This window comes from Bactrocera dorsalis, chromosome 2 (assembly GCF_023373825.1).
Source record: "Bactrocera dorsalis isolate Fly_Bdor chromosome 2, ASM2337382v1, whole genome shotgun sequence".
Taxonomy (NCBI): Eukaryota; Metazoa; Arthropoda; class Insecta; order Diptera; family Tephritidae; genus Bactrocera; species Bactrocera dorsalis.
In genome coordinates, this window is record NC_064304.1 from 42,352,161 (window position 1) to 42,373,163 (window position 21,003).

The window sequence follows — 21,003 nt, forward strand, 5'->3', positions numbered from 1 at the left end:
CTATGTCAATGTCGTCGTCTATCTTGTACAAGTAATCGTTCCATCGACTGGACTGCGGCATTCGCCAATCCACTAAGGACCATAAATCTTTCGCAGAACGTATCTCTCGAAAACTCGTAACGCCGACTGGTCAGATGTTGCCATCGGGGGTGATGAGTGACTTGTAGAGTTTGGTCGTTATTCGTCGAGATAGGATTTTACTTCTCATTTGCCTACTCAGTCAGAAGTAGCACCTGTTGGTAAGAGTTATTCTGCGTTTTATTTTGAGGATGTGTTAATGCTGGTTCCAAGATAGATAGAATTATCTACGACTTCGATGTTATGGTTGTCAACAGTGACATGGGAGCCAAGTCGAGACTGCGACGACTGTTTTTTTGATGACAGGAGATATTTCGTCTTGCCATCAGACTCATTTGCTTCGCTTCCCTATCCATTCTGGAGAAAGCAGAACTAACGGTGCGGTTGAAGAGGCCTGCAGCTCGAATTATTTTCTCCAGTAGTAGATTGATTCTCTGAAACCTCGTTTGGTATCGAACGGCGCGAAGAGGTCCTTTCCGATCCTGACGGAGGTTTTGATATTGCTCAACGACAGTTTACATAGTGTTATTAGTTGTGCTGGAATACTAAATTCAGGCATCGCGACATAAGGCAGCTCCTTTTCGTACTGTCGAAAGCAGCTTTGAAATCGACGAAGAGGTGGTGTGTGTCGATCCTTTTTTCACAGGCTTTTTCCAAGTTTTGGCGCATGGTGAATATCTGGACAGTTTTTGATTTTCCAGGCATAATGCCACACTAATATGATCCAATCACTTTGTTGACGCTTGGCTTTAATCTTTCAAACAGTATGCTCGATAGAACCTTATATATGCGAAGTTGAGGAGGCTTATCCCACGGTAATTTGTGCAGATTGTGAGGTCTTCCTTTTTGTGGATTGAGCAGAGCACTTTGCGTTCTTAAAAACCACTGTATTTGTATAAGTGGTGTTGTTGCAAGCCAAAGGAAGGGATGCGAGCTACGTCGTGAGAGAACTCAGATCATACGAAGTAGTAATCAAGGCCTCTGATATTTGCATATCTTGCAAGGCTTAACAAAGATGGTGATTTTAAAAAATTATTAATCTGTATCAGATGAATCGCCCAAATAGGGTTTTGGATCAGTTAAAACTGTGAAATCCACTAAAAATCTGCGTATCAAATTGAAACCTCTTTTGTTGATTTTATGTCACATATGTTCCATTTAAGTTAATTAGTTTAATTTTAATAGAAATAGCCCGGCCAGAAAGCAGAATGTAACAATGTAATCATTGTAATCCATTCACCATTTTATCAAACAGCCAATATTGAATTCGTTAACAACAACTTTTAATATTTGATCCCCATTGACCTCGAAAATTGCAACAGTATGCAACGTTCAGTTATACCTTAACTTAGCGCTCACTTACTTACTCTTTCATATTAAATGAGAACTCTGGTTATACTAGCAATTTAGTTATGCCTAACCACTATTACTTAAAAACCGCTTATGCTTACTATTCCCTGTTTATCTTTCATTTTCAGACATTAAACGTGGCAAAATGGCCAACACTGGCATCGCAGCGTCGTCTCCAATGCCCACAGCGGCTAATATTAATGCAGCAAAAGCAGGCAACACGAATGTACAACAACAAGCTAGTCAAAACCCTAATAAAATGATGCCGCCTGCACAGGTGCATTATCAGCAGCAGCAACAACTACAGCAACAGCAAAATGTGATAAAGAATGTGACAAACAATGCAGACATCAAAATAAAACAGCAACAACCAACGCCCAATTCACTTAACGTAGGCAACAAAATGTGGCGCAAAGATGCTGAACGTGTGCCACCATTGCCGCAAGCTGCTACTACAACAACAAATGCGATAACCACGATTGCTGGTGAAGAAAACAATGTGGCAACGCCCACTTGGACGACCGCAAGCGGCGGCAGTGGCATGAGCCATCAACAAAACACAACGCGCTACATAAAGCGCTCGCTCGCCTCGCCGGTGAAGAAACAGCAACCGAATTTTAAAGATGATCCCACAGGATACCTGCAGCAACAGACAGCGCTGCTGCACAGCTCAATGATGAATGTTGCCATGGACGAAGACGACGAGGAAGACGAGGAAGAAGAAGACGATGACGAGCTCGATGCCGACGCATGTGCTGAGGATGACGCAGAAATGGCGGATGATGGGGATGATGCTGAAGATACTGATGGCTATGAAAGTGTGTCTGAGGAAGATAAGCAGATTAAGCTGAGGCATGTAGCAAGTGGCAACAACAACATTGCCAACGGCAGCGTCAATATAACAATGCAACAAAGCGTGCAGCAAGAAACGACAGGCACTTCAATTGGTGATAAGAAACCACAAGGCACTTATGCCAAGAAAGTTTATGTGCAAAATGGTGTGGCACACTATCAGACACAGATACAGCAACAGCATCAGCAGCAGGAGACTACGTTTTATCGACCACAACAACAACAAGCGCAACCACAGCAGCTGCAACAACGTAAGGCTCAACAAATCAGCGCTCATCCACAGCAAATCATTGTCACCGCTAATCAAGTGCACGTGCAGCAGCAACAGCAGCAGGCGCAACTACAACAGCAACAGCAAAACCAACAGCTAAAGCAAATGAATCTGGTTTCCATCAACGGTCAACTGATGGTGCCCACCTCAATGGCAGCTGACGGTGGCACAAACTTCACGCTCACTTTAAAGCCTCAACAACACCCACAACAACAGCTGCAATTACAACAGCAGCAGCAACAACCACAACAAATACAACTCATGCAACAGCAAAATATGGTTTTCAGGCAACAGCAAACGCAGCCGCAGCACCATTCGCAGAAGCCGAATCTCGTGCCAACCGCACAAGAATCGCCAGTCTCCTCAAGTACCGCCTTTGCGCGCTCCACACCCGAAACGCAGCGTCATACGCCAAGGCCAGAGCAGGTCGGTGCCATATCAACAAGCAATGAGAGCCCATTACCATGTCCATCTCCAGCCGATTCGGTCGAGTCGGGCAGCTCACGCGCCTCTTCCTCAAAAATGACCGCCTCGCCATCGCCAATGCAACAGCAGCAACAACAAAAACAATTGCAACAGCAACAACACACATCGCAAGCCAACTCCAATCAGGTGGTGCAGATGCGTGTACAACAACAACAGACCCAACAACAACAACACACACAGCAGATACGCATTATACGTCAGACACCACAACAACAGCATCAGCAACAGCAGCCACAACGCATAGCGCTTGCGCGCAATACGCTGACATCCATAGCCGCTAGCCGCGCCGTTACAACAACAACCGCCACTACAACTACAGCCGCAGCAACAACAGCTGTCACAGTCAGCGCTAGTCAACAGCATTTAGAGACGCTTGCACCGCCGCCACAACCGCAAAAGTTGCAAGCCACAGTACAGAAATCCAACAACACAATTCCACTACAGCTGCCCACAAGTCAAATCATCATGACCTCCACGGGACAATTGATTGTTATGCCGACAAATGGCAAACCCACTGCTCAATTGCAGCAGCAGCAAGCGCAAGGCCAGCAGCAACTGCTGATCACTACAGCTGCCAATAGCAATGTCACAGGCAGTGGCGCAGGACAAACAACAACCGGCAACGTTATCATCCAACATCAGCATCACCCACAGAACCAACTGGAAGTACTTGGCGGTCACCAGCAGCTGACCACCGCGAATGGCAGCATCATACTGCAAAATGGACAACAGCATCAACATCAAGGTGGCTACATTGTAGGTCAGGCGTCCACCGCTGGCGCCACAACGACCACTGCACAACTGCAGCCCGCTACAGTTATTTTAAATTCAGCTGGTCAGAATATACTAACCACAAGTAATGGCACTAAGGTGGCGTTGGCGACAACTGGCAATACTGGCAATATCATACATGCTGGCGGTCAGCAACTAATTGCCGGCAATCAACTGTTGACCACCACACAGAACACCGCTACGGCTACAACTGGTCTATTGCACGGCCAACAAGCGGTCGTCTTGAATACGCTGCCAAACGGTGGCTACGTTATACAACAGCAGCAACAGCCTACTGCTCAGCAGCAATTTGCCACGCTTGATGGTCAGGTGGTAAGTCAGATTGTTCAACAAGCTGATGGAACTACAGCCTACGTACAACAAACCCAACAGAGCCCACAAACGCAGCAGCAAGCGCAGACACAACGCATTATCATCACATCGCCGGATGTGAAGAGACGTGCAAAGAAACGTAAGAACTCCACTGGCAGTGTCTCGCCTGCCAACACGCCCACCACGAGTCTCTCGCCACAAATTTCGCCAACTATACCCAACCAAACGGCCATTATACAGCAGCAGGCTGCTGCTGCCGCCGCCGCTGCAGCCGTTGCCGTACAACAACAGCAGCCACAACCACCACCACCGCCACAGCCGCAAGTTGTACAAATCGCTTCCGCTGCACCGCAGTATCAGCAACAATTCCAACTTAGCCCTGGCATACAGGGCATTGTGGTCAATAAGCCAGCTACCGCTACAGCGACACAACCACAACAAATCATCTTACAGAATGGCCAAATCATACAGCCAATGAATCTCATTGGGCAGCAATTAATTGTGCCCACCGGTCTGGTGATGGCACCCGACACCACATTACTGCAAATACAGAATGTGGGCGCTTGCGGGCCGAGCATACTCACCACCACACCGCAGGGCACAACAATGATGTTGCGCACACCATCACCCCAAAATAAGCAGTTCATTTCGCCCACGGCCACCGGACAGCAATTCATTGTCGGCAGCAATGGGCAATTGAGTCCGATCGGACAAATTTATTCGACACCAATGGGTTTGGTTATGCCAACGGCACAACAGCAAGCCGGCACAGCCACGTACGTGCAGCAGAATGCGACCATACAAGTGCAGCAACATCCACAAGCACAACAACAGCAGCACCAACAACAGTCACAGCCGCAGGTGCAAGTACAGCAGCACGTGGCAACACAACAGCAGCAACAACACCATCATCATGTAGCTATTCAACCGGCCACCGCCGCAATGCAGCAACAACAACAACAACAGCAACACTCAAATCAACAACAACAACATATAACCATGCTGAGCTCTGAGCACATCGTTATGGAATCAGCCACGTCGTCTTCGTCAGCAACCACGTCATCGTTGACTTCGTCAAGTCGCGGTGGTCAGCGTTCGGCGGCCGCCAGTCCACCGGACACCACCACTCATAGTCCACGCAGCCCAGAGCGCCCACCCAGTCATCGGAGTGGTGGCAGTGATATGGTAGATTGAAAAAAATTATTATGTGTTTGCATTTAATCGATTACTAAACCCATTCCATACGTTCCATTTGCAGGTACAATGTGTATCCAGCTCAGAACCGGATGGTGCCGCCTCGCCACAGAGTGCTGACAGTCGGCAGTCTCCATCGACCACGGACGCCGAGAAAGGTACGAGTACGAATGCAAGCTTGTACAATGCTACTTGAATATAAATTGATATCCCTTTTATTTATCTACTTTATTCATGGGTATCCCAAGATAAATTGTATATATCTAAAAATCAATAATTTACTAAAAAGGCAACAAACTTTAATTTGTTGGTATAATTAAACAAACATATCCACTCAAAAATTATAAAACCTGTACGTTGAAGCTTTATGGAGTCTGTGGAGACATTTAATACTTTCTATAGGAGTATAAAACGTCAAAGCGCCTTTGTTTGGAATAAGGCTGACAGTTCGAGAAAACTGCAAGAAATGAATGTCCTCACAGACCAACTGAACTCTATCTGGTATCGCAAAGGATCTTAAACTGATCTTTGCGTGGCTCATTGGCCGACCAGATTAACCTAACCTTTAGTTAGGTCCAACAACTACTTAGCCTTACCGCCACCATTCTAAGAATCGGGCTTATACTTATACGACCGTAAAATCGGTCGACGATTCGATTCTAAATTTTTGAACGCAGTTTCATAGTAAAATCAAAGTAATGCGTTTCAACATAGTCACGTGCTGGGAGTAACACGGCGGATAGCATGAGCAAAGTCCAAAATCTCATTTTAAAAGTTCGCGAGAGTATTGAGACAGTGAGAATCTCCGTAAAATTTGATACATGTTAATACCGTCGGCCTGGTGATTACAGTGCCAACTGCTCCAAACAATAGTCACAACTATGAAGCCACTTCACCAATATGTTCAAAGCTGTTGAAACGCAAACCGAAGAGCTTCTACCTTGTATCGGCCTGGATACGCTGAAACAAAATATATAGCGTCGTTTGCTGTCCCTATCGGTCTACTTTTGTAGCGTCCCTATTGATAAACCCGTTATCAACAAGGCACCTTGATGCCATCTAGAGCTCCCACTCCCGGAATGTTTTCGAATTCCCGGGATTTCGGGATATCGAAATTTCATTTCCCGGGATTCCCGGGAAAAACGGGAGAAAATAAAAATTGTTAATTATTGCTTATAAATTTAAAAAAATTAAATTAATTTTTTATTTCGAATCAGTTACATGAACTAAATTAAAAGAATACCTATGTATTTGGTATTATATATACATTATTTTGTCAAAAACAAATAATAAAAATCACAGATCGATTTCTGTAGGAACTAATTTTAAATAGTATATTAAAAATACAAGCGCATCCATTGTTTCATCGTTTAAACTAGATCTGATTTTAGTGCAAATGCGGCCAGAGACTGAAAAACAACGCTCGCATTCGACACTAGTTGGTGGTATTGTCTTTAAAAAATTACAAGCAACCTCCAGATTGCTGCCAAGCCCGCCACCCCCAAGAAGTAAATTTATTTCCTTTGGTACCGCTTCCTCTACTGATAATGAGACATCTCTTTTTAAAACGCGAGATTCTTTGACAATTTCTTGCAACCTTTCCTTCAACGTTTTTTCCTTTTCATTTTCAATTATTTTTAAATCGACATCGCGATTCTCAACATGATTAGTATTGTACTTTTTGACAATTTCTACAATAATTACAAGTGTAAGTTTGTAAAATGCAGTGCGGTTGATCGTATGCTTGGCACATGCTACAGCTTGCCAATTAACAGCTGATCAAACCAGTGCTGTAACTTTGATCAAACAGTGTTGTAAAGTACTAAATTCTTACTAATTGTTTTTTGGCAATGTTCATCTATTGTAAATACAACTTTGTTTATGAAAAAATAATAATTAACAGTATTTATAAAAAAGAGAAAAAAATCCCGAATATCCCGGGAAATTAATTTTAAATCCCGGGAGGAGTTTTAAGTCCGGGATCCCGGGATTTCGGGAGCCCGGGAGTGGGAGCTCTAATGCCATCACAAATCTGCTAAAGCTTCACTTTGTTAAGTGTTTTATATTTTTTTGCATTTACACGGGGATTTGCATTCAACAGAAGAAGAATCAAAAAATTCATATCTGAAAAATCGCGCAACAAGTAAACTTTTAATCATGTGGCCGGTGCATATGTAACAAAAATCTAAAATTTTAAATCTGTGTACATTTAGTTACTTATACTTTCAACATATGATTTGGTGTCATAAAAATATATTACCTAACCTTATTTATCATAAGAGTATCTAAAGTGTGTATTGTAATACAAGTGCACACCTTCGTCTAATAAGCTCCGACGTAGCAAGCGTATACCACATACATATTTACAATATCTCGTCACCTTCTACATAAAAATGGCGAAAACGGTATTAAATTCGAATAGCGCGAGCATAAAATGTTTTAAAATGGACACCTAATGCGCTCGTAAAATCGTCTGTTAACCACTTACAATCCACTCGCGCGCCCACGCAATCCGACATGACAGACGCGCACACACACTTGCACATTATCCAAAAGGCAATAATTCGCTAAAAATCGACATGACAGCGCTTGGACGGGGAAAAAGTACAATGAAAGCAATAGAATCGCACAAAAAGCACGCACGCAGTGTAGCAATGCAAAGGAGAAACCAATAAAATATGTATCATGCAACGTCCTTAGGGCATTTTTATGCTATTCTTATAAACACACATACATATAAACACATAAGCTGCAAAAAAAACCGAACATATCGAACATATTTTTGAAGCGCAGTGAAACACACACTCCGCAAAAGACTTGCAGCAGGTGTGGTGAGGTGGGGAACGATATCACACATTTTATGCTACTCACAGTCGATGTAGAAATCAAGACGTTAAACGCAACATTAAATTCCAATCGACATTTATACGCGCACGCAACCTACTATCCTACCATACTAAGGCCGCGCTGAATAGGCGCAGACAGCACACAATGCGCGAAGAGGCTACACTGAACGGGGGCTGAAAGGCCAAAACACAAAGTGGCAGTAGCGGGTGAAGATAAGCATGAAGCGAAGAATCGTTAAAAATAAGTAGGCTCGTAAATTGTACGCTCTATTAGCAGATGCCACAGCCACCATCCCCACCACCGACGCGCCCGTGGAAGCGCAAAAGATTTGGCTAAGAGCTACATTAAGCCGCCTTCATGCGCAAACGGGCTCAAATTTCTATATACACATGTACTGGCACAGTTATTATACGCTTATCCCGGCCGCAATCAACCTCAAATACATTTGATTGCCGTAAAAGTTACATAAGACAGTGAAGAAAGGCGCAGGAGCTAAGCGTCTTAGAGGCAAGAATGAAACATCAGCACTTTTGGTTGCCGCACGGATTTGCGATAATTTTCGCTGGCTCATGCTGACAATACCAATAGCATTTTGCCGATACAAACACGTCAGCACACACATACATAACTTATGTGTATACATACAAATATATGTAGGTAGATGTATGTCTGCGGTGTTTATTTGCTTATATCAATTTATGAATTTTTATAACAGTAAATATTCTCTTTCGCTTCAACGCTCTTCGCCGACACATTGCAACGACTTTTCAAATAAATTTCCATTTTTTATTTATTCCCTCTCTCTTTGCCGCCTGCCGCATCGCCATGGCTACTGTTTGTGCTACCATCATGCTCAATCAGGACTTGTTATGTCAAGCGCATATCAAACCACAAGCATATACAAGCCGTCAGAAGCGAAAATACGTCGCGTACAAACACCGCCGCAGAGCGTGGGCGCAGGTGGCGGTGTTATGAATGCCGGCGGTGGCGCTGGAGCCGGTGGCGTGGGCTTTACCATCACCTCAGCCGCGACATCTACAGCTTTGGCCACCACACTTCAGCTACAGCAACAACAACAACAACAGCAGCAACATCAACGTCAGCAGCAACAGCAGCAGCTGCAGCAACATCATTCTCTCCACCAGGACATTGTAATGAAACCCGATTCGCACGGTAAGTAGTCAGTCGCACGCCGTCTCCACGCTAATCAATTGGCGCAGCGCTGTCATATCAGTTCAACTCATGCATTCGTTTATTTTGTTTTCACTGTTAACAGCGTAATGATGAGATCTCATTTTGTATGCACATATTGTTGATATCCCTGTTATCCTTGTTGTAATTGTGAATTGAATTTTTGCGCTCTACTAAAAACCTACTAATAACGCGAATGGCGAAAATATCACATTTCATACATAACATTACCATATTTAGTAATCTAACACGTATCAATACACACATTAATACCGAAGTGCTACTAATACACACATACATACATGCTATATACATATGTGTTTGGAAATATCCTGACTCACTTTCCTTGTATTCGTTTCCTTAATGTTTAACGGTGATTGGCATATTTTTGTGTTTTTGCTTTATTATTGTATTTGTATTTATCTTCGTAGCTTTTCTTTATCATAAAATTCCTCGTTGTGCTTACGGCATTATAGCGAAATCACGTCATATCGCCTTTTGCTCTTAAATAACTAATGCATGTCAATATTTAACCATAAACAAGTACAGGTATATGTAACTACATACATACATATGTACATTATGTACTATATACACATATATTTTTTTTTCTTTCTTGTGATTCTGTATGTGCTCATGTATTATTAACGGCACACGTGTAATCTGCGCTCTTAGTGCGTAATCGTTCTGCAAACATTGTCTGAGCCGAGACAGTATTGTTCTTTAGCCTGGAAAGGAGGTGTGAAATTTGGGGCGGTGATTATGTGATTTTATCCTATAATATTAGAAACTAATCTCCAACTCTCCAAAACACATTTATGCATAAATGTTTTTATGGGCCTTTTTACTTCTTCTAAATAATAATGTTTCTAGAAGAACATAAAACATTAGATCCTGAGTTATACAAGTAGCTCTCGAACAGTTTCAAATATTGCTTTGAAAAAATCACACATGTGATGCCGGTGACTAATAGCGACTCGCAGTAAACATATATGTATGTAGGTTATTACCGACCAAGCATTCTTACTTTGTTGAGGCATCTTTATCTTGAGTAACCCTCATTCTCTTTCATTAACCGATTTTCCATAATAATTCTTTCCATTTTATGGACAAATTCTTGCGTACAAATCATTTGGGCACACCTACATCACTTCCAAAACACTCGGGCCATATACTCAAACCTGGACTTCCATTCAATGAACCGTGCATGGAAAGAAGAATATTGCTTTTAAACCAATGCTGTTGGTTTTTGCTTGTGTGCTGGAGTAAAATCGAGGAGATGCAATGCTCTCCATTAAAAAGAGTATTGCTTAACTACTTTGCCACGCCTTTAAAACATCCTGCTGTTATACTTTGGCTCTATTTTAATGGAGACTACCTACTAAACCATAACAGCAGCTGGATGATGACCACGTTGAACCATGGAAATAACATTTTTTTATGTCTTCGAAAGTTGTTTTCGTAGATTTTGTGGTGACCATGTCGAACAAATCTTGACATTTATCTGGTCGATCTATCCATTTCCTTTGACATACTTTTGTTTCCTTTGACGTATTTTTATTATTTTTAAGCTGAATTGATGCGAACCATGCGACATTTGGAAAAAAAAACGTTCTATATTGCGATAAACAAACATTTTCGAAATTTCAGTTTTTTCAGAAGCTCTTAAATTTCACTTGCGCTTTATGTAAATGAATTTATGGCAAGCCTAAGTACTTTATAGGGTTTCCGAAGTTTCCTTCTATGTACTACAAACTGCCTTATCAAACCATGATCAGTCTTTAAGTTTTTAAATTTTATACTTCTCGATAAAATACCAATAAATATAATATCAATATGTCTACATATATAAGTACATACATATGTTTATAAGAAATATATACTTATAATCTTTGTTGGATTATTTTTTTTTGCAACTCCACACCTGCAGCAACGAGCAGCATAACTCTCTGCACTTAAATAGCACTTATTGCATTAATAATGCTTGAGCAACATAATGTATTCATTATGCATATCCATCCATATCCTTATATAAGTATGTTAGCAACAAATGTATTTACCAAATAATGCGATCTTCCTTTGAGGCATTGAAAACCAGGCTGCGTGAACATAATAACCAGCAAGTGACGCAGTTGTACTCTATTGTGCTCCAAAAGCAAGCTTTCATCCTCAATTGCGATTCCACTTTTATTGCTCCCAACATCAATACGGGCAATATAATACACTTCATCGCTAATGTTTGTATGTTTAAATAATATCCTTATGTAAATACAACTACATAAAATCTCTCTGGAAGTCAATTATTTACCTTTTCAATTACGTTTTGTTTACTGATTTTATATTTCTGCTGAATTAACTCCACATTAGCTACAAATTATAGCTGTTGTAAAAATTACTAACGGTTCACATTGGAGATTTAGAAAGAAGCACAAGCAGCAATGAATACCTTTAATTTTGATAATTCTGAATTTTGATTTTGTGACCTTTTTCAAGCGAAAATAACTGCAAAACTCAGTAACGATTTACATTTTTCGAATAACTTACATACATAGATTTGTAATAATCGTATGTACTAAAACATAAAAAAAACATTTCTACCGGGTTTAAAGATCGTGATCTCTTCGATCAAATAATTTTTGAATGTTTCAAAATCTTTCAAATTTTTTTTGAACGAAAATAACTGTAAAAAACCGAAAAAGATCTCCAGAAAACTCAGTAATAATTAATAGTTTTCGAATATCTTGCTTAGGTTTGTGAGAATCGGTAAAAAAAATTTTTTTGGAGAAATCGAGTTTAAAGCATTCTGAGCAATGTTCGTATCCAGTGCGAACCGGATTTCAAGACATCAAATCTTTTTCGGGGCATATTGATATATATAATACTACTATGAGCAAAAAAATAGCAAGACTAAAATGAAATTAAAATTCTTAATTTATTCTTCAAAATCTATGTCGTTCCCCTCAAAGTAATCACTTATGCCAACGTTTTTTCCAATCCTCGAAACAGTTCTTAAAGTCAATTTCCGGAATAGCCTCCAATGCGTGTAGTGATTCATGTTTAATGTCTGCATTAACAACAAGACTCTATGCTAAACCCAAGAGTTGTCGGCCCATAATTAACGACGCATAACACTCCAATAGTATACCCTCTTTACAGTTTGACCGGTCAGAGAGTATTCGAAGTACTATACATCTCGATAATCGGAGAAAGCTGTCAACATAACCTTGAGTTTTGGCCTGTTTCGGCTCTCCTTTGCCACAATATTCGATCGTAATACGTTTCATGATATCTTGGTAGTTAGAAAGCATTGTTTCACAGAAGACTGTTTTTCGAAGAAATTAATGGTTTGGGAACCAATCGTGCTTTCACTTTTCTTAGGCCCAAATGATCCTTCAAAATGGCTTTCGTTGATCCAATGAAGCCAGTAAGAACTGTATACATAAGAATACTTCGGGCATACTTACGAAGATACTGTCATTTTTTAACATTTCGAGTACACTTCAACCACTCAAACTCAAACCACTAATACTCGTGTTTAATGTAATGGCTAATGGCTTTAATACACATATTACAACACCAACAAATACATATGTATATAAATTCAGTTTAATATGTCTAGCTAAACAAGAGGCTACTGGTGATGGCTTTTATACGGAGTAAAATTATGTGTTCCGCGCAACTTACATTCATACCTCATCTGTCTGTCGATTAACTGAAATTAATATACCATCATATCATATGCTACAATGAGCAAAGATAACAAGACTCTATGCATTTAACTCAGCCATTAAAAATCATCGAAAAATAATTATTAACGACAATTAGGTCCACATTTGCTGAGAGTATAACTTGTTTTAAATAAACTCATCAATTCGTAGAGTCACCAAGAAACTCGCCAACAACCACAACCAAAACAACGACCACACCACCACCACCACTTACAACCAACAACCTAGCCAACCGTAAATCGCCACAAAAGTCGCCAAACAAACTGTTACGCGCTCGTGCCACACGCACCGCACGCTCCACCGTCACCAACAGCACAGAACTGGCTGCTGACAGCACCGCGGTGCCGGCAACAACACACATTACAACAACATCGACAGCGGCAGCAGCAGCGGCAACGATAGCAACAGCAACACAAACGTTTAAAATAGGTGAATTGATTTGGGGTCCATCGCGCGGTTATCCCGCCTGGCCGGGTAAGGTGGTGAATGTGGAAACGGATGAGCAATCACAAACCGGTAATGGTGAACCAGCCGTTTGGGTGCAATGGTTCAGTGGTGGTGGTCGTATCATAACCGAACTGATAGCGATCACTTCGTTACACAGTCTGTCTGATGGTCTGGAGGCGCATCACAAAGCGCAAAAGGATACCAGAAAGTGAGCACTTACCATAAGTTAATTTGTAAAGTTTTATTACGGTACTTAGCATACGAAGTTTATAACGCCTGTTTTCCAAACAAATATGCAGTTTTAAGATTTTTAAAGGGTACTAAATAGGGTAACTACATATAATATAAGTGTGATTTTGCCATTGGAAATGAAATTCTCGTTTATCCTAAATATGACATAAAAATCAAACTGATTTGCACCGTTCCCGAATACGTTCAGAAGTGACTAGAATTCCACGCGTATGTGTCGCTGCTTGTAAACTCGACAATCATGAAAGAGAGGTTGGCCAAGGCACCAAGACTTCAAGATGCAATTTGAAAACTGTTTAAGTAAAAAACCGAATTTCCATTCCCAGTCTTCTGTCGAAATAGATTATTTTGGTAAAATACAAAAGAAACTTTAGAAATCTTTTATTTCTCATTCGAGGAATGTTTAAAACCTTAATTTTGTGGTTTGTACATAAGTATATAATAAAATTGTTTCCCATTTAAATTCAATTTCAAGAGTTTTGGGAAAACACGTTTGAAAAATCAGGTGTGTAGGCAGGCCCCGCGCTCTGAAGACTTTACTTTCTCTCACCTGTATCCTTCCAAATAAATACATGGTTTCGGAAAATTGCTTTATGACCACTTTCTACGAATGCACTTGATTGGATTTATGCAAAAAAGTCGATTTTTTAAACCGGCACACGGGATGACCCTCGTTATAACAAAAAAATCGTGCTTAGTTTACTATATAATTTTACTCTGAAACCGAATACATGCGATAGTCTCCGAGTAATATCACTGTCCAAATTGAAAAATTTCATAAAAATGTATTTCAAGTCTTACCTACAGACGCTAACTAATCTCAAGGCATCAACATAGCAAAATGTGTTTGCTTTCTAACAATTGTATCATCATGTATTTAAATCGAAATTTTTGAAAGTTCTAAATTGATATCGTTACAATCCCTTGATTGAAAAAATATCACAGGTTTTTCAGGTTTTATCCTAAGGCCTGTTTTCTTCTTCTTGCCTTAATCTGAAAAACAAACATAAATCGACGACATAGAAAAATTCCTTTTTATACAACCTAAAATGCTGCTTTTATTAATTTAACTTATCGTTAGTTCATACATATAGTACATAGAGCATGTCCTTCCACCAACTTTAACGTATATACAGTTGTGTTCAAAATAATAATAGTGAGTGAGTTAGAGTCATATCATTGCAATGCACAAAGTCCGCGGAAAATGCCCCTATTAACAAAAACAACACGTCGATAAACGCATTGATTTCGCCAGAAATCATGCCGACTGATCATTAAAAAAGTGGCGAAATATATGTATTATGGACAGATGGAAATAAAATCTTCCTTTTTGGAAGCACAGGTTCACTGCAGTATGTGCGTCGCCCACCGAAGACTGAATACCGCCCTAGATACGAGTACAATACCAAAACCGTAAAAAATGCGGGGTCAAAAATATTAGTTTGAGCCCATTCATCGACACTGTCATGGATCAACATGTTTACGTGTATATTTTGAATACCGCAATGTTACCTTATGCAAAATACGTAATGGCTCTAAAGTAGGTCTTATAGCAGCATAATGACCCGAAACATACGAATCGGCTAGCCAAGCAATGGTTTCGTATCAAAGGGATTCATGTCATACCTTGGCCTGCTCAATCGCGAACTTTGCGCAATAGTGAAGTATTTTGGTGAAAATATACCTAAAACCCTTTGTGAAGTCATAGTTAACTCTATGCTGCATCGCTGTAAGACAGTTTTAGCTAATAGAGGCTTTTCGACCAAATAAAGAACTCCATTTCTGTGTGCCTAAGCAACATTTTTAGATTTATCTATGTTTCGGTTACTTTTTAAACCAGATGTGAAGTATTACTTTATTTTGAACAACGAATTTCCGAGCTATTTTAGTTTTATTACACCGGTCAACAAAAAAAATATTTTTTTTGGGGTTTCTGTTCTCATGCTTGAATTCTGATTCTAGACATTGAAAACACTTAAATATTAATCTTTGGTTCTTCAAGTTTGCTTTGGGCTGATCTACTTCGATAAGTATATTTTAATTTATTTCATCAAAGATGGCAGCACTTTGATTAACCCGAAAGTAAACAGTATTATTATTTGTAAGAGGCACAGTAGTGAATGTTAACCTGTTTACTATAGCTGTAACAACAATATTAATGTATTACTCAGTTAAAAAATGGCATCAAGTCAGTGTAAAAATGATGTTGTTTTATTCTGTTTTATTTGCGGTGAAGTTAGAAGTAAAAAATTTGCTTTATCAACCAATTTGAAATTTTGCGAAGCCTATGAAGCCTATTTTAACCTAAAAGTCAGTAATCAAAATGAAAATTGGGTACCTCACTTCGCCTGTGTTAATTGTAAAAATACTTTAGAAGGTAAGAAAAAAAATCGAAAAATTGCTCTAATTTCTACGAAAGCAAACTTTAACCGGAAAAACATCTTTTTTGCTTATTTTTGTCATAGGAGAAACTAAAATTTAACATGTAGATGTCAGACCCAAAAATCGTGTTGACCGGTGTTATCTTTATTGAAAACCTTGGCGGTTTTATATATATAAAAGCCATATAATATTATACTTGTACGTAAAATAAATGTTTCTGTTATGTTCGTACTTAATTTCAGCACAGAAAAACATTAAATAAACATTAAATTCGTTTATTGACTTCTTAGAACTATTATTATTTTAAACACAGCTGTATACGTGTGAACGAGTTCCTTAATTTTTGAGGTATCGATCTGAAACTTGCACGTTCTCTTCTTTCCAAGAGGCTGCTCATGCATAGGAATACCATATAAACTACCATATAAGCTACCATACAAACTATCCGATCAAAATCAAGTTCTTATATGAAAACTCTTGTAGTTGTTAGCAGTATTACAGCTTCGGTGCAATCGAGAATAATTTTTTTTCTTGTTATGAAGAGTCCAGAGAACAAAAAAGTCCAACAATTTATTGTCTGTTTGGAATTTATAATATATATTATATTAATATATATGTATTATGGAAAAATGTTTTAAAGCTTATTTTAATTATTTAAGTATTTTTTAGTAAATTATTTTAATTGCACTCAATGTTGTTGTAAACGTAAAGTATTTAAGTAAGAAGATTATAACGGGAATGCTGCAAATTTATACATTTGAACGGTATTTATTATTATTTCGTATTTTTTCATTTTTATTTTAATATTATTAAAAAAATGTTTGATTGCCACTTGAAGTAGAATTATTTATTTGCTTCTTACTGTATTTTTTAGCAATAACATTTGTAGTTTATTTTTATTTTTACGAAGTTGAATGCACTTTTTAGTTAAATTGTGAGCTTTTTCAGATTTTATATGCAAATATGCAAACACTAAATTCAAAAGTATTATTTATGAAATTCGGACTATACATAGCTTACTATTTTTTTTTTTATTTTATGGTTAAAAATTACAAAATAACTGTTTACTTTCTTATTAATTGATTTTTTTTCTTTTTATTGATTTTTCTACTCCTTCCAACCCGCTGTTTACTTGTCATGTGAATATGTGTCTATGTGTGTGTACATGCTGAATGTATCCAACTCCACACAACCAACAACAACAACAATAAATTGCCATCAATCGTCTGCAACAACAAATATCCCACCACCAAATATCCCCAAAACGAATCAAAACAACACACTCCACACATTTCCCCATGTGGTGCGCCACAAAATTACAAAAACAAAACAAAAAATCACAAATTCATACACAAAAAAAGGAGCCGAAAATTGAATTCACAACTCGAGCGTGCCATTCAAGAAGCAATGACCGAATTGGATCGTATTTCAGCTACTTCGACAACAACAACATTTGTGAACGCAACAGCCGCCAGTAAGCAATTGCAGCAGGCAACCGCCTCGTCGACCACAAACACAACACTCAACAACAACGCGAACAGTCCAAATCGCAACAAGCGCCACAGCAACACCATGCAGCGTCTACACAATAACAACAACAACCATAATAGCTCTACTGGCAGCGCCGCAGCCACAGCCAACGGTGGTTATGCAATTGTGCCAACATCTGGTGGACCCACACACGCCATATCCACCACCACCAGCGCGCAGAACAGCTTCGGCGCACCACCACCAACAACACAAGCAACAGCACCACGCAACAAACCAATACGCATAGCGCCGGCACCGGCCCCCACCGGCGCCTCACCCAACAAAACCACAGCCGGCACTACAGTGGCACTCAACCACGCGCAGGCGCAGTCGGCACAACAAGCCACCACGCAACAGCTCTCGGCGCTGGGCAAATGACACGGGGAGTCGTGCGCACAAGTCTCATGGTCCATGCAAACCTACACGCTTGTCATACACAACAAATAGCTGATGGGCGGCGCCATTAAAAATGCGGAGCAATGAGCGGTAAACGTCGACGTAGTAAATGGCGGTGGAAAAGGTTGAGCGAAACAACGTGCCCAGCAATGTCCGTTGAGAGAAGCATGCGACTTTGTGCTGGCTCGGAAGGCAATCGCTGTGGCTGCAGTGAGGTAGTAAAGGAATTGAGCAACGCATTATGGCACACATACATATGTATATGTATGTAGCGTTTACGCATGAATGCGTATAAAAATAATCATAAAGAATATGAAATAAAATAAAATATATTTATATGTATTTGATGAACATTCAATATGTATATGGGTATATGTGTTAATGCATATAAAATTATGTATGTATGTTAAAGCATTTACATATACATATTTACCATACATATGTGGTATATGAAGAGCTACTATATGCATACATACATAGTGATAAAAATAAATACATAAGTGAAATGTTAATTTTCCTCAATTTGAATATTTCCATTGTAATAACAGCTTCGAAAAACTTCATTATTTTGAAAAATCATATTTCTTTTATGATAAGCGATAAAATGAACGTTATGGAAATACTTTTATGCTTTTATGAATTTGTAAAGATTTAGTTGTTGCAACAAATTTCGTTAAACCTTCTTATAGTTATAGTGTATAGTTTAAGCGCAACCAATAAATAAGTATGTTTCTTTAAGAACATAAAAAACACAAATATTTAAGCATATTCAAACAATAAAATCCTTCTGGAATAGTATTTTATGCATTGTAATTGTACAAATTGAAAGCAGAGTTTTAAGAAATACTTTGTTCGTTAGTTATTGACTTTAGTGTGTAAGTTGAATGTAAAATGTAAGTTTAAGAATTAAAAATTATTTATAATATGTTATTAAAAACTGAAATATTTTTTTCTTAACGCTTTCCATTGAGGCGTTCTTCAAAACGTGCTAATGCTTGCAAAATATTACAAAACAAAAAAAAACTGCTAACACATTGTTTTTGCTTTCAATAAATATTTTAAGCACTATAAAAAGCAAAAAAAAATATTTTTTCAATAATGCCACAATAGAATTTCAGTTAATGCTAATGACAATAAACAAATGAAGAGATAAATTATTATTTGAATATATACAAGCATCATAAATATATATAACTACAAAAAAAGAAAGCAAATAATATACTTTTTGTTGCATTAAATATATACATTTATGGCTAAAAAAATATGATAGACACAAAAATACGTAAAAAAGCTATGAATAAGTGAATAATATATTTTTTAACAATAGTCCTGAATTATTTACATAAGTCTTGTTTTGAAAATTTAACATTTTATGTTATGCAAATCTTTTTTGTTTATAAATACATTGTTTTTGTTGCATTTTTATTTAGTTTTACACAAATTAACATAAAATATTTAGCATTAAGCCATTGAAGAAGCTTAGACCAGTAAAAACATAGTTGTAGTTGAAAAAAATAAAAATAAAATAAAATATGCAGTATAAATAAATAATTTAAACAGAAAAGAAAAATAAAATAATAAAAATAAAAATAGAAATGAACAACAGAAAATAATAATAAAACAGTAAAAATAGAAATGCGAACTACAAATTGAAAAATAAATGTATTTAAGATGCTAATAATCAAAATCAATGGTTAATCAAATGCTATAATACACAATTAAAAAACACACAAAATATTTGGGTTTTTATACACCGATTTACAAACATCCATACAATATGAATGCGAAAACATAATTTTGTGGAATAAAAATACAAATTTTAACATAAAACGCCCAGAAAAATAATGATATAAACGATGAACCTAAATATTATATTTTTTTTTTTTACATTTATGTGCACAACTTTAATTTTGCTTTTCGCAATAATTGTTTATTGAATGTTTCGTAAACACCTTTTATATAAATATTCTCGGAACTCGAATGTTTTGTGCATTTGTTTTTTTTATTACATTTCTATTAATTACTATTATTCTTCTAATTTTGCTACATATACACATATAACTCTCAAAATGGTGCACGATTAACAAATCGAGTAATTTTCAAAAATTCAACCATTTATCCACTGTACACATTTGATGAAATTTGTCTTTTTTAAGAAGCCACTAAAAATCTAATTTTTCGACAATGTATTTATGCATATATGTATATTTAAAAAAAATCAATTAGTAATTACATGTTTACATACATTACTAGTATTTAATAAATTTGTTGTTATTTTTTTAGTTTAGTTTTTTAGAGTTTCATATACATAAAGGCTTGAAAATAAATAAATCACGACAACAAGCACAATAACAATTATGGTTAAAACATTTAATGTGTCATTATTAAAGATTCATAGCAAGCAAAAACAATTAAGACAAATAGTTACAATAAAGCAATTGAGACAAAAAGAAACATAATTAACTTATATTACTGCGTATGTAAGCAAAAAAGAGCAAAAAAAACAGAATAATGTATAGAATATCAAAGAACATTAAATAAATTATTAATCTCAAAATATGCAATTAATCCAAAAATTTGTGGTTTTCTTACAATGTGTGGTTTAAATTGTGAAATAGTGGCGGAACGGTTATCCAGCAACAGTTTTCTTTTTATTCCATTCTACACTCAAAAACGACCAAGAGATGTCGCACAACATTGATACACAGTGTTGGCAAGAATGTTGATATACAGAGAAGGTGCAAATGTTAAGTCAGAAAATATCAATAAATAGAGACGGCACAAATGTTAGCTGTACTTAAAGGTAAATTATTATCAAGGAACATTAAAAAAGCGCAGTTTCGAAAATGACATTACACCACGGCACGAACGTACATACATACATATTTATGCACAGGG

The 21,003-nt window shown here is 37.8% G+C and overlaps 1 protein-coding gene across 3 annotated transcripts; it reads left to right on the plus strand.

Moving 5' to 3' along the window:
- The first annotated feature begins 1,387 nt into the window (after positions 1-1,387).
- LOC105224504 (polyhomeotic-proximal chromatin protein-like) lies at positions 1,388-20,314 on the plus strand. 3 transcript variants are annotated; one of them, XM_049448198.1, is made up of 5 exons: positions 1,412-5,326; positions 5,400-5,493; positions 9,044-9,355; positions 13,252-13,756; positions 17,541-20,314. In XM_049448198.1, the coding sequence occupies exons 1-5, from the start codon at positions 1,574-1,576 to the stop codon at positions 18,085-18,087; spliced, it is 5,211 nt and encodes a 1,736-aa protein (XP_049304155.1). In that variant the 5' UTR covers positions 1,412-1,573; the 3' UTR covers positions 18,088-20,314. The 3 variants fall into 3 exon arrangements, with proteins under 3 accessions (XP_049304157.1, XP_049304156.1, XP_049304155.1); XM_049448200.1 differs by lacking the exon at positions 13,252-13,756 and having other exon boundaries at positions 1,388-5,326; positions 17,541-17,692; XM_049448199.1 differs by lacking the exon at positions 13,252-13,756 and having other exon boundaries at positions 1,400-5,326; positions 17,612-20,314.
- The last annotated feature ends 689 nt before the right edge of the window (positions 20,315-21,003 follow it).